At 45.1% G+C, this 12,524-nt stretch overlaps 1 protein-coding gene across 1 annotated transcript in view; it reads left to right on the top strand.

The window, feature by feature from the left end:
• Nucleotides 1-12,524, top strand: part of megf11 (multiple EGF-like-domains 11) — a 42,187-nt gene that overhangs the window by 14,547 nt on the left and 15,116 nt on the right. Inside the window, exons 3-7 of the mRNA XM_076137844.1 lie at nt 8,261-8,507; nt 8,689-8,809; nt 10,054-10,190; nt 11,391-11,603; nt 12,055-12,229. Of these exons, the coding sequence (XP_075993959.1) occupies nt 8,261-8,507; nt 8,689-8,809; nt 10,054-10,190; nt 11,391-11,603; nt 12,055-12,229 (893 nt within the window). The remainder of the gene's footprint in view (nt 1-8,260; nt 8,508-8,688; nt 8,810-10,053; nt 10,191-11,390; nt 11,604-12,054; nt 12,230-12,524) is intronic.

Raw genomic sequence — 12,524 nt, 5'->3', positions numbered from 1 at the left:
TGGACTTTAGGATAACAGACAGTTCATAAAGAGAAATGTTGATCTCTTCATACCTGCAGTTGATGCAGTTTAAATGAATAAGTGCTGGGTCAGCAGAAAAGAAGCCACTAAGAGCACAATTCAGTAATAATTAAAGGGCACTAAACGTCTTAATGCACAAATTATTATCTTATTTATTGTTTTGGTCTTGTTAATTTGCTCTTGTATGCACTGTTTAATAATAAGATTGCTCAAACTAATGATGCACGCTCAATTGCTTTAGCAATTAGCAGAAATTTCCCCCTGAGATCTCTGCGCCTGCATGCACGTACAGCAGCTCTGTGCAGTCTCATTTCACTTCATTTTGAGCTTCACTTTCTCTTCACTAAGTCTCATTTTTAGCTTTATTACAGTTGATAAAAGGTTTTTATTAACCAGTTGATTTTCATGGTCGTTTTCATTCATGTTATAAAATAATTTCATCATTTCTGTGGCCCACGCCTTCTTGCAATGTTTGACTGTGAGCTCGGTGGCGTCGTTAATTTGCTGTGCTGCAGTGTGATGACATGCACTGTGCTTTGTGCTTTACTGTGTGTGCAGCCCAGATCATATAGTTGTGGCACGGCCTCGCAATTGTGGTTTGTTATGACGCTTGTTCCTTGTGACATGATGTGCTGCTGGTAACTTTGTTTGCTGCTGCTCTGTTATTCTTTTATAAGCTGTTGTTCTCAGTGCAGCCGTCTGCCATGTGCAGAATGGATGTCAGGTATTTGCTCTGAACACAGAGTTGTTCACCTGCCATTCCATTCTCTCTCTCTTTTTCAACCTCTCACCCTCCAGGTAGCAGATTGCTACATTCACATATGACTGCTCCTCTGTCAGGGAGGAGCTGAAACAATGGTGCAGTCGCTTTGCTTTCAAAATAAAAGCAGGTGAAAGACGAGTGTGGCTGAAGAAGCAAGAGGCCAGGAGGTGACGGATTGCGAACGTTTCGCTTTTTTGATCTTGGGATGAGTCTCATCAAAAGTGGATGGGCCTGATTTTCGCAGCCCTGACACACTAAAGGGCATGCAGCCAATCAATGAACATAATGCAGTACTGAGCAGCGGCCGTGACACGAGTAAGAAACAACGTTTGGGCAAAACAAATCATGCAAACAACTCCTGTACACGCCGGTTCTTCTTCTTCTTCTCTGTTTCTTTTCTACGCTGAACTACTCAACCTGAACACAGAAACGCAGAAGAAGCAAACAAAAGCGACACAGAAACAAATATAAATCCAAACCGGCGCTTAATCCACACACTGTTTAAACAGAAGCAGGCGCGGTTGAAGTAATGGCGAGGATGAGAATAGAATTAAAAGCTTAAGCCTAATTTGAAAGCCTCCTGGCTCACGGAAGTCGCTCAGCTAGTTGAATCTCTGTTAGCGGCAAGACTAGCATCTGACATTTAAACAGAGTAATTAATGTGTTATTCTATTTCCTATTCATTTATTCTGTCGATGCGCCTTTAAGCAAACAACGCAGCAGCAGCAGCAGCAGGGAGGATGCATCCTTTGAGTGTCGTTTAGTAAATTGCCGTGTTGTTTTCCCAGTAAACCCCTCCGACTCTGCTCAGCCCTTATTTATTAGAATTCATTCCATATAATTCTCATATTATTAGAAATTCTGTTGACTACATTTCACTTTGAGTATTTGAGCGCGGCGGTCAAACCCTCAGACGTGGTGGCGGCGCTGAGGGGAGCTGGGTGAGCCTGATATGAACGTGGCCGGCCTCCGCTCCTGGGCCGCACCCCTTCCCATCGACTGCTGCTGCCCTATGGCACATTCTACTTCATTCTAATTAGAATTAATAATTGAAAAAAGGAAATCAATGAGTGCAAATTAAGTGTGGCAACAGTTAGTTTTATTGGGTTGACATTGTTTTTTGAACAGCCATGATGTCAGCCATGACCGGGGTGCTGTTTGTATGTCTGCCTTTATTTATTCCTTCATCACTGGGCTGTTGTTGTGTACTGTAGATAACTTCCACCTCTGATCTAATTGCTTTTTGTTGCAGTGTGGCGAGAGAGCAAAGGGTTTGTTTTCGTCCCGGACAGGGTGAAGGGTAAATTATTAATTGGGGGGAGCAGCGGGCTGTGTAACAATTTGCTGATCCATACACTTTCATGAGCCATGTCAGGTTCTGTTGAACAAGTGACTGGTTTACTGCATTGAGGCAAAAGCATCAGTCACAGGGCTGCATTACTGCTCGGCCCGGGCAGGTTTATTAGAAAGAGTGCCGGTTCTTTTAAATAGTATCAGTTAAGTGCTTGTTTAGAATATGCCGCCTGATTGCCCGGTCCTGTCTGCCTCGCTCGACCAGCGGCGCTTAACCCTGTTAGAGCTGCGCTGCACAGAAGCCCGCTGGCCCCTGGGAGACTCCTATTGATTCACAGGTTTATAACCCGAATAGAACTCGGACAAATAATCAGATCCCTCTTTGGATAAACACCCGGGCTGGACTTTTTAATCAGTAATGCATAGTCCTAAAACAATTAACTTATTCGCTCATTAGTTTGTGTGGGCTGTGAGTAGACATGCTCACATCTTGTTAGCTGTTCTCCAGCTGCACCGTCGTGTCAGGAGGGGGAGGAGGGGAAGAAAGATGGGGTGTGTTGGGTGTTAAACCCTGTTTGGAGAGTTTCTGTGTTGTAGTGTGTTGGCTCCGGTGCTGCACCGTCCCCCCCGGGGGGAATGCGACCATACGAGGACTCAGCTAAGATGAATTAGGCCAGGACAAACGACACGCCCCCCAGCAGAAGCAGCAGCTCGCTATTATTCCAATTCAGCAGAACTGCCCCCATGACTATTGGCATTTTTTTCCATTTTTCCCTCCGTTTATTTAGACATCCATTCGTCAAGCTTACAGGAACGTATCCAAACTGTTGACTTGTGGCGTCTGAGTTTTCTGAGGCCTAATAAATAACGGTGTAATAGGTGTCAGCAGAACCTGGTGGGGACTGAGGGAGCTGTCTTGTAGCCTATTGGCAGCTTTTACAGCAGCGAGTTTAACAAAGCCCGGAGACATTTATCACTCAATGCAAATGTACTGCTGCTTTACACAACAATCATCACTTTTGCACTCCAGTCTCATACCAGTCCTGTCTGCTTTTCACACTATTAGTCTGGGACATTGAGTCAGGGAGCTGTGATGAATCGCTGAATGTTGAGTCTGGCTTTTATTGAATAACTCCTTTTTACAAATAGCACATAATGACTGAAGGACGGAATATTACATTTTCTTGCCTAAGCCAAAGTGAAGACAGAATTGTTTGATTGTTCCTTTTAAAATGATCATTTCAATGTTGACAAGACTTCCTGTTGATGTCATTTTGAAGCATGGCCAGGCCGTGTTAATGTTGTGAATGGATTACAATTTGGAAATCCACGAATATGAAGAGCAGGAGAATGCAATTGGTTGTGGAGAACGTGAATCAGACCGATATGAGATTCAGAGGTTCACACTCTGGAATCATTAAGACGCCGCTGCTCTGTCGCTATCAGGTCTGCTGGAGGAAGAGAGGAACAAAGACTTTTGAAGAAACAGGAGTGTTTTGCCTGCTAATGTCTTTACATGTGTTACATTACGTTACATTCCCCAGGTGTGTTTGTTAATAATAGTCATGTGACAGTGAGGAGAGTAACTTTGGGTTCTGAACCAAGCAGGAATCATCAAAGCAGCAAGAGACGGTTCAGTGAACTGTATTAATGGCAGTCTGGACATTATTCTGATAGCAGAGCGTGTTTGTCCTTCATGCAGTTAAAGGAATGAAGTACAGAGTTGTTGTGCTTAGATGCTATTTGTTGTGGAGATGATGAGGAATTCAGAAGCACCACCTTTGGTCATTTCCGCCCATTCAGGGACATAGCATGTGTGTGTGTGTGGTGTGTGTGTGTGTGTGTGTGTGTGTGTGTGATAAAGAGGCAGAAAGCAGAGGCAGACGCTTTATGAATGAGGTGCAGCAGAGAGAGAGAGAGAGAGAGAGAGAGAGAGAGAGAGCAGATCAAAACTGGCCGTAAATAAAGGGATTAATCAGCTAAGTAGGTTTATGTGTCACTTTTATTGATAACTAACACATGTGACGCAAAAACAGTTTAAAACATCACACAGATTTTATGCTGCTAAAAGAAAACGGGTCCTTATTTTTCGGTGACTTCCATGAATCACTTCCCCCGACATGCAAATGAGGACACGGCATTCTCACCCCTCTGTCATGGTTGAAGCAGGCGGACAAGATGCCTTTATGACTCAGGAAACATTAGGTGAAATCTGCAGCCGCTGTGCTTTCTGAATACTTGCCATTATGCGTTTGACTCGATTCTAATGTTGCATTCAGAAGCTTAGGCCCTTCCCCCTCCCTGCCACCGCCACCCAAACACCACACACCCCCTCTTCTTACACAACACCCACAATACATTTTGCTGTAGCAAAGTTCAGAAGACCTCCTGAGAGCGTTGCGCTTATAATCCTGTTGCATTCGGACGTCTTCATGCAGACTTTTGAGCCCACTTCAAAGCTCGGTGCGGCCGTAATGTCTCCGGCTCTCTCCTCTGTCCTTTCTTTGGATGTCACTTTCTAAAGTTAACTCTCTCCCGGTGCCCACTCGCTGTGATCTGTTTTGTTCCAGCCTGGGGGATTATGCCCAGTACCTTGGCCCTTTGCCTGTGTGTGTGAGGTTATCCTCATTCCAACTGTTATGCATGATGAGCTGTGAGAGCTGAAGCTGGCTGGTGTAAGTGTCCCCTGGTTAGCCCCGCTGACCCAGGGCAGAGCTGTTAATGGGAGCTTGATTGCAGAGTCTGTACTTTCAGACGTAAGCCTGCGGGTGGGGGGGGGGGGGGGGGGGGGGGGGGGAGTGTTGAGGTCCTCATCACCTTGCACAATTTAGCTGAACTGTAGAAGCTGAGGTGTTCACGCCACATAGCACTTTCCTCTGCTGTTTCTCACTGTTTTCACCCACAGCACACCGTGAACTCTGACTCCTTAATCGTAGTTAAATGCTGTCAGAGCTGGGAAGTGAGAGACTACTGGGTAAAGTAACACAGGCGCTGTGTGCGAGAGAGAGACAGCCAGATAATGGGCTTTGCGCTCAATGTGCTGAGGACTCTTAACTGCTCGCCAAAGAAGGTTTAAGACTTCAAATGGTAACATTTGTTGAGCTCCTAAGCAGCAAAACTGTCTGCAAATTAAGTGCTGGATAGATTTTAGTTTTATTTTCTGCACTGCTCTGAGTATTTTTTTTTCACTTCCATCAGATTTTGAGTTTCATGTAAGAACACAAAATGCTCCCTGTATTAATTTGGCTGAGGTTTGGAGTCGGCATGACGACGCCTGGGGCTATGCGGGCACTGCTTGTTGCCGTGTTGTGCTGAGGGAGCATTGATGAGAGCTGATAGACTGTTAAACCAAGTTGCAGCTAAACTACTCATCCATTACCTCGACCGCCCAGATTTAATGTGCAAGGGTCGTTTGCGTGGCAGCGGCTAAACCTTCAGGGAACTCATTCATGCCAGACTGGAGGCCAGGAGGAGATTAGATCAAATCAATACCCCCCGCCCCCCCTGTGAGCTCTGTAATGTGGCTTCTAGCTTGTCCAACCAGAGAGGCAATTCTGCAGCCGCACAGCGTTTCAGGACCCCCTTCAGCGTGCGGCTTGTCTGAATCAGGGAAGCGCTGATCGTGTTCCTGCTGTGCACCTGGCACAAACAGGTTTCAGTGACGACCCTCAAACAGGGTTCATTAAGTCCTTACTCCGGCTGATCACCGCTCTGGCAGAGCGAGCATACAAGGACGGAGAGAGCGGCGTCTTTATATTTATCAGCCGGTGGCGCGATGATGTGTGAATCGATACGGGCATATTCTGCTGTCCCGGTTGCTGTGCCAACGTGAATCTCAAGCTGGGCTTTTATGTAAGGCAATATTGCTGCTGCTGATCAGGAGACACAGAGGCTCACCAATCACTTAAATCACCACTAGATCCTCTGAAGAACAATTACCGTGTTGGGAGTGAAGACAGCCTACTCTTCTTCTCAGGCCTGTACCGATTGTTCTTTCACATAAAAGCGGGCTGTTCATTTAACCTTGAAGATTAGCTACTCGCTTGCGGTTTATGGGACTTATTGAGTCTTTCTAAACAGGCGGCGTCCCTCGTGGCTTATGAGAATACCTTGTTTTACATCTTCCCCTTAGGTACCACTTAGTAACGTCATTAAGCTATATACATTTACCCATGTAAGATAGTTAGCTTATATAACTTTAGCCATTTTCCCCGACTGCCGATATTTTCTCTTCACGATCACGGACGGACGACACCGCCGAGGCCCGTGTATCTGCTCAGTCATCAACCGGAGATGAACATTGTTTAATCCAGGTATTACGCTGTCAGAATGAGGCTTTCCATAACATTACTGCCAGTTCAATACAGCGGATCGCTTACAGGAAATTTATGAAAGCTAATTGTCAGCACTATCGCAGCAGTTCAACGGATTCTTCTTTCCTCAATATCTCTTTTCTTTTAACTGCCGTCCATTTGTGGATTGCTGACAGTGCCGCCCCAGGAGTTGCAGCTGAGGAAGGTGTTGAAAAGCGTACAAGCAACACGCTGTTATTTATGCAAAATTGTTCGTTCCTCGTCTTCCTTAATCTTTGCATCCGCTTTTTGCTCCTCACTTCTTGGTCGCAGAGAGGTGTGAACAGCTGGCACATTTGCCTCCCTGTTTGCAGTTTAATATCTGGGTGTTATTTGTACCTTTCTCCTGTAATGGCTGCGGAATGTCAACACCACATACAGTCTGGTGTCTTCCTTCACACGTCTCTGACACCATCAGGAGCATTAATTCGCTAATATTTTAATAGAAATCATAGAAATACCTTGCTTATCTACCTTTGTTGAACACACTTATTGTAAGTCGCTTTGGATAAAAGCGTCTGCTAAATGACCGTAATGTAATGTAATGTAATGTAATGCTATGGAGGTATGAGCAGGTTTAAGAGAAACTACAGGGGCGGTCATCAGATTGCATTCCTCCACCAAGGCCCCGCCAAGGTTATTGACAAACGTTTGAGTGTAGAGTTGTGTGTAGAATGTAGCTGTTGTCAAAGCGCCACCATCAGGCCGATTGAGGCTCAGTAGTAAGTAGTGAGTGCAGATGCAGAGTCACCATGTTTGGTTCCAGGAGACTCTGAAGGAGGAGCCACGCCCCCTCAGCTTTAGCAGCCAGTTGTAGCAAAGCTGAAAGAAAGATCAAATGTTTGTTGTCCAGCTTGGTCCAGACATTCTACAGGAAACATTTTCTCACAATTGACCCAGAATTTAAGAGGCTATATAAGAAACAGCCTCAGGAAACAGTTTAGGCACAAATGGCTGTAAAGGTGGTGATTACAGCGCCACCATCAGGCCTGACCAAACACGACCTGGGCCATGATATTAAAAGACGTATGGAGTTTTTGCTTCTGTTAAACTTTGCTTCTGTCACAGTCACAGTATGTTTATCACTTAGCAGCTTTATTTAGTTATTTGCGTAGGATAACACAAAATTAGTTTCCGTCTCGGTTTTCCAAGACGAAGTGTTGACAAATGTAAATTTTATTCTACCGTGTTGCAGAATCTTTGCACAATAGGGGCGTTGTTGTTTTCATGTATGGCAAACACACACACACACACACACACACACACACACACACACACACACACACACACACACACACACGTACACTAACGCACCATCACATCACAGTCTTGTTATGATTATGATACCTGGCCCGTGCTGTGTGTGGGTTTGCATGTTCTCCTATATGTGTGTTAATGTGTCTATACAGTGGATATGAATGTGTTTGTGTCTGTGTGTGTGTGTGTGTGTGATCCTCTGACACTGTTAATTCTGTATTATACCAGCCTGTGCAACACATTCCTTTTCTCCGTGCACAGTGCATGCTGGGATACACTCCAGCACCCTGTCACACTGAGCAACAACAGAGTGGATTCATTTGTGATTAATACATTAAAAAGGAATCTGGAATGTTCTGTTTTATGCTCCATTAAAGTGTACAGGTGTTGCTTTTACGTGTTGTATGAAATGAAGGATGAAGACCTTAAAAGCACTGTAAAGATGTTTTTGAGCGATGAAATTCCAGATAAGTAATTAATTAGCTTTCTTGTGTTTGATGTGCTTTTAGAAGATGTAATGTGGATTGCTGGGGAAAATGCTCTTTATCTGAATCACTCCTGTCTGTGCTTGCAGGATGTGAGAGTGACTACTGGGGACCCCACTGCAGTAACCGGTGCCAGTGCCAGAACGGGGCTAAGTGTAACCCCATCACAGGCGCCTGCGTCTGCACGGAGGGCTTCCAGGGATGGCGCTGTGAGGAGCCCTGTGAGCGCGGCTACTATGGCAAGGCCTGCCAACTGCCCTGCCAGTGTCTCAATGGTGCCACCTGCAACCACGAGACAGGAGAGTGCATCTGTGCACCGGGGTACACAGGGGCTTTGTGAGTACCGGCGTCACATTTATTCCTCTTTCTTGTCGGCGTGTGTGAAGATAATTTGACGCCTTGCTTGTTGTGACGGCTGCGTTTGTTTTGAGTCTCCTTCGCTGCCGCCGAGCTCTGCAGGTAAAAACGCTGCTGTTATGTGTCTGAGACGTTTATCCCCTCACTTATGCGGTGACAGCTGTGGAGAGCGGTGCCCCTTCGGTAGCCACGGGCTTCAGTGTGAGCAGCGGTGCCCCTGTCAGAACGGAGGAACGTGCCACCACATCACAGGAGACTGCTCCTGCCCCACCGGATGGGCGGTAGGTCACAAGAAAAACACGAGCTGAATGTGATCGGTGTTCTGGAGAAATGTTTGTGTCTTTGCCGAGATCATGAGAGCAGAGGACGGCGTGACGAGAACAAAGATTACGACCCAGGAATCAATATGTTGTGTTTGGTTATAAATTATGTGCTTGGGACATTTTATTCCATACTAGAAAAAAAAAGAAAACTAAACGCGACCCTTAAAGTTCAGTTTACGTTCCTTGAGTTATGAGTCTGACCCTCCATCTTTAATACCTTGCAAAAATGTCACGACACCAGAAAGAAATGATGGCTGTAATATTTAATCCAGTATGTCTGGATTTGTAAACTATTGTTTGATCATATTTATATCCGGCACCATGAGCTATTCAGCTAAATTAGCAGATTTGATTTGATTAGCTGACTTGTTTATTGCACGTGCCAGGTAAAAGAGACGGAAAATGTGTATGAACATGTTAATATTTAGATTTATATTCATATTAACCTGTAGTTCCTTTGACATAAGAGCAACAGGTTGGACAGGTTAAATCGTCTGAGCCTAAATTCTTTCTTTTGGAGCTCCACGTTAGAAGAGAGATGAGTAATTGCCAAACGTCTGGCAGAAAGGCTGCACCTGGGAAACAAATAAACAGAAAATAGGCAGGAAAATATGGCAGAATGCATCAGTGCAGCGCATCAGAAGTAATGAGAACGACTTTAGGGTGAATAAAAAACACCTGGTGGAATGATAAGAGTCATGACAGCGATGGCACCCAGACGCTACGTGGGCCAGATAAAAGCAGCTCTGTGTCTATTATGAATTACCTTACAAGAATATAGGAAATATGGTCAAAGTTAACTTCTGGGACCCGACTCAAGCTGTTTAAAATCACCATGTCTCAGGGGAATGCTGAGGATAAAGACCTCTGGGTCCTAAATGGAGGCTACGGTCCTTGTTGAGTTGCCTGAAGCTCCAGTTCTCAATGTAATGGAGTGAGAAATGTCTTACTGAAGCATTAAACACCTTTAAAATCTAAGCCTTTCCAAAGACTTAGAGAAAATGTCAGCGCTGTTTTCTTGTTGTTGTTGTTGTTGTATTTTCGTAATTGTTGTCGATAATTAGAGAAATTGTAGTCGTCCCTAATTGCTCAAACTTAAATATGTCACAGTGTTGCTGAGTCATTTAGTGAAATTATTATTTGGAGTCATTTGTTTTGTGAGTTTTGCATTTCATTTGCTTGTCCTGGTTGTTTTTCCAAAGGGTTCTGTTTGTGCCCAGCCGTGCCCAGTTGGCAAGTACGGCTCCGACTGCAGCAAGGACTGCTCCTGTCGCAACGGCGGCATGTGCGACCACGTGAGCGGCCAGTGCCAGTGTGCTGCCGGCTTCAGCGGACGCAGGTACGCAGCCCGGACCCCCGCAAACACAACCGGCGCACGATTAACAACACACTATTGTACAGTGCTGCACGCAAACTTTTCTGAAAAACGGGTCAGACAGTGGCATGATTTATTGATATTACTGTTTAATACAAAGGAATAGCTTTATGCCGACATCAGTTACTCATTGACCTATTCTCTTTGTTGACTCCTAAATGAGGCTCAAACCTGGCTGCTTCTGTAAAAGAACAAGGAAATGCTTGAGTAATCTCACACTCCGGAGAAATAACCATTTATAAATGCCCATTAGTCCATTTGAAGGTGCACAGGAAGCTTTTAATTGAGGTGTTTATGTTTAATTAATCTCGTACTTCATGCCGGCCAGCAAGGTTTCATGTCTGCAGCCTTCATCCTCTTCCACTCCCAGCTGTCCATTGATCTCACTGTGGACTACATGCTGTTTGGATTCTACTCATTAATTATAAGTAATGGGCTTATATTAAGGTCTCATTGAAATCCACAGATCTTTTTAGTTCCCCGTGTCTGCCAGAGCAGCCCAGAGCAGCCCAGAGCAGCCCGGCTTTATTAGTTCAACTAAGCCAATCGTCTTGTGGATGGAAGCACTTGGTGGACGAGACCTTTCCTGTGCTTTATTATTTTGCAAAATTGCCCTCATTCATTTTGTGGATGGCAGGTGAATTAACCTGCCAGGAATAATCTCAGATTGTGTTCGCTCCCACACTCGCTCCGTCTAGTATAATAATACCGCTGTCCCTTGATAAATACTCAAGACGGGGTAATCTTAACGTGGAACATAACCCGCCTCTTTTATAATGTAATTGAGCTATTTGTAATCACTTTGTTGGACTCGTGGGACCGATGCTCCCCAAGGATGTTGGGCTTAAGTATAGTCACTATGTTTATAAGAAAAGAATCCAATATCGAGTTTTCGGTTTGATTATTAAACAGTTATACTTTAAATGTTCAATATTTAAACTTTGAATAAAGAGTTATTACAGAATAGCAGTAGCTGAACAGTTCTACTTTGATATCTATTTGCAAATACTCCCTTGTACGTTGAACTATACAAAGCAGCCGTTATTGTTTCTAATTATCAGTTTTAAAATTTAGCTGGAATATTCATTTTGCAAAGCGTAGCCCCAATGTAGTTCCTAGCATCAATTTAAAAGCCTGTGTCACTGCTCTGTCCCTCCTCTGCAGGTGTCAGGATGAGTGTCCTGTGGGCACCTATGGCCCAAAGTGTAACCAGAGGTGTGAGTGTCAGAATGGAGCCAAGTGTCACCATATCAATGGCGCCTGTCTGTGTGAAACCGGTTTTAAAGGGCCTAATTGCCAGGAGAGGTTCTGTCCGCCAGGCCTCTATGGCCTCATCTGTGACAAGTACTGCCCCTGTAATACCACCAACACTGTAAGGTAAGTGAGACATCAGCGCTCTCATTTCTATAGTTCAACCCCCGGTGACGCTCCAGCGCCCACCTTCACCATCACAGCTCCAGCTTTACCTCCGGACCTCCGTAGCTCAGCCAGCACACATCCAGGTGTGAACATCTGGTAGCCATGTCATACAGTCAGTTCTTAATCGCGACCTTTGCTTCATTCATAATTCCTCAGCAGCATTCATAGTTAATGCAGTGTTAATGCTCTGATTCCGGCAGGACACAGAGCATGAAGTCATTATAGAATGAAGGAGAACAGGGACACCTCAGGCACCTAGATGGATGAGCGGCTGTTTCTCTCACACTTCACACTCTGACCCGGTGCAGGAATGATGTGCTGATACCCTCACAAAACCTCGTCTTCTCCTTTTTTTCCCCCCTCTTCCTCTGTTTTGCTCGCTGTCCCTCATTCTCATTATGGCCTGTAGCTGCCACCCGCTTTCGGGTGAGTGCGCCTGTTCTGCAGGATGGACAGGACTTTACTGTAATGAGACCTGTCCGGCTGGCTACCATGGAGAGGGATGCATGTTCCCCTGCAGCTGTGTCAATGGAGCTGATTGCCACGGAGTCACGGGCGCCTGTATCTGTGCCCCCGGGTTCATGGTGAGTCAAAGTACAGTCAATCACCGTCACAATCACCAAACAGATCAGGTGCTCACGCTGCCATTTTAATTATACTCCACAGGACGGTCTGCGGTCATTTAACACCATCATGGCGACGCTGACACTTTATCCTAATTTTGGTTCAATCACTGTCGTAATTACTTAGTGTCAGCTCCTACGTGCGCTATTGGTTACATTCATTATTAAGAACGCTGTCAAAGGTTAATTGTCAGTGTAACCTTGATCTGGGTTGTCTTTGCTGCTCTTGATCATGATGATAATGGTGCTAACCGTA

This window comes from Genypterus blacodes, unplaced genomic scaffold, assembly GCF_046128005.1.
Source record: "Genypterus blacodes isolate CSIRO-AG114 ecotype Tasmania unplaced genomic scaffold, CSIRO-AGI_Gbla_v1 ptg000015l_1, whole genome shotgun sequence".
Taxonomy (NCBI): domain Eukaryota; kingdom Metazoa; phylum Chordata; class Actinopteri; order Ophidiiformes; family Ophidiidae; genus Genypterus; species Genypterus blacodes.
This window is presented reverse-complemented; position numbering and strand designations above follow the sequence as displayed.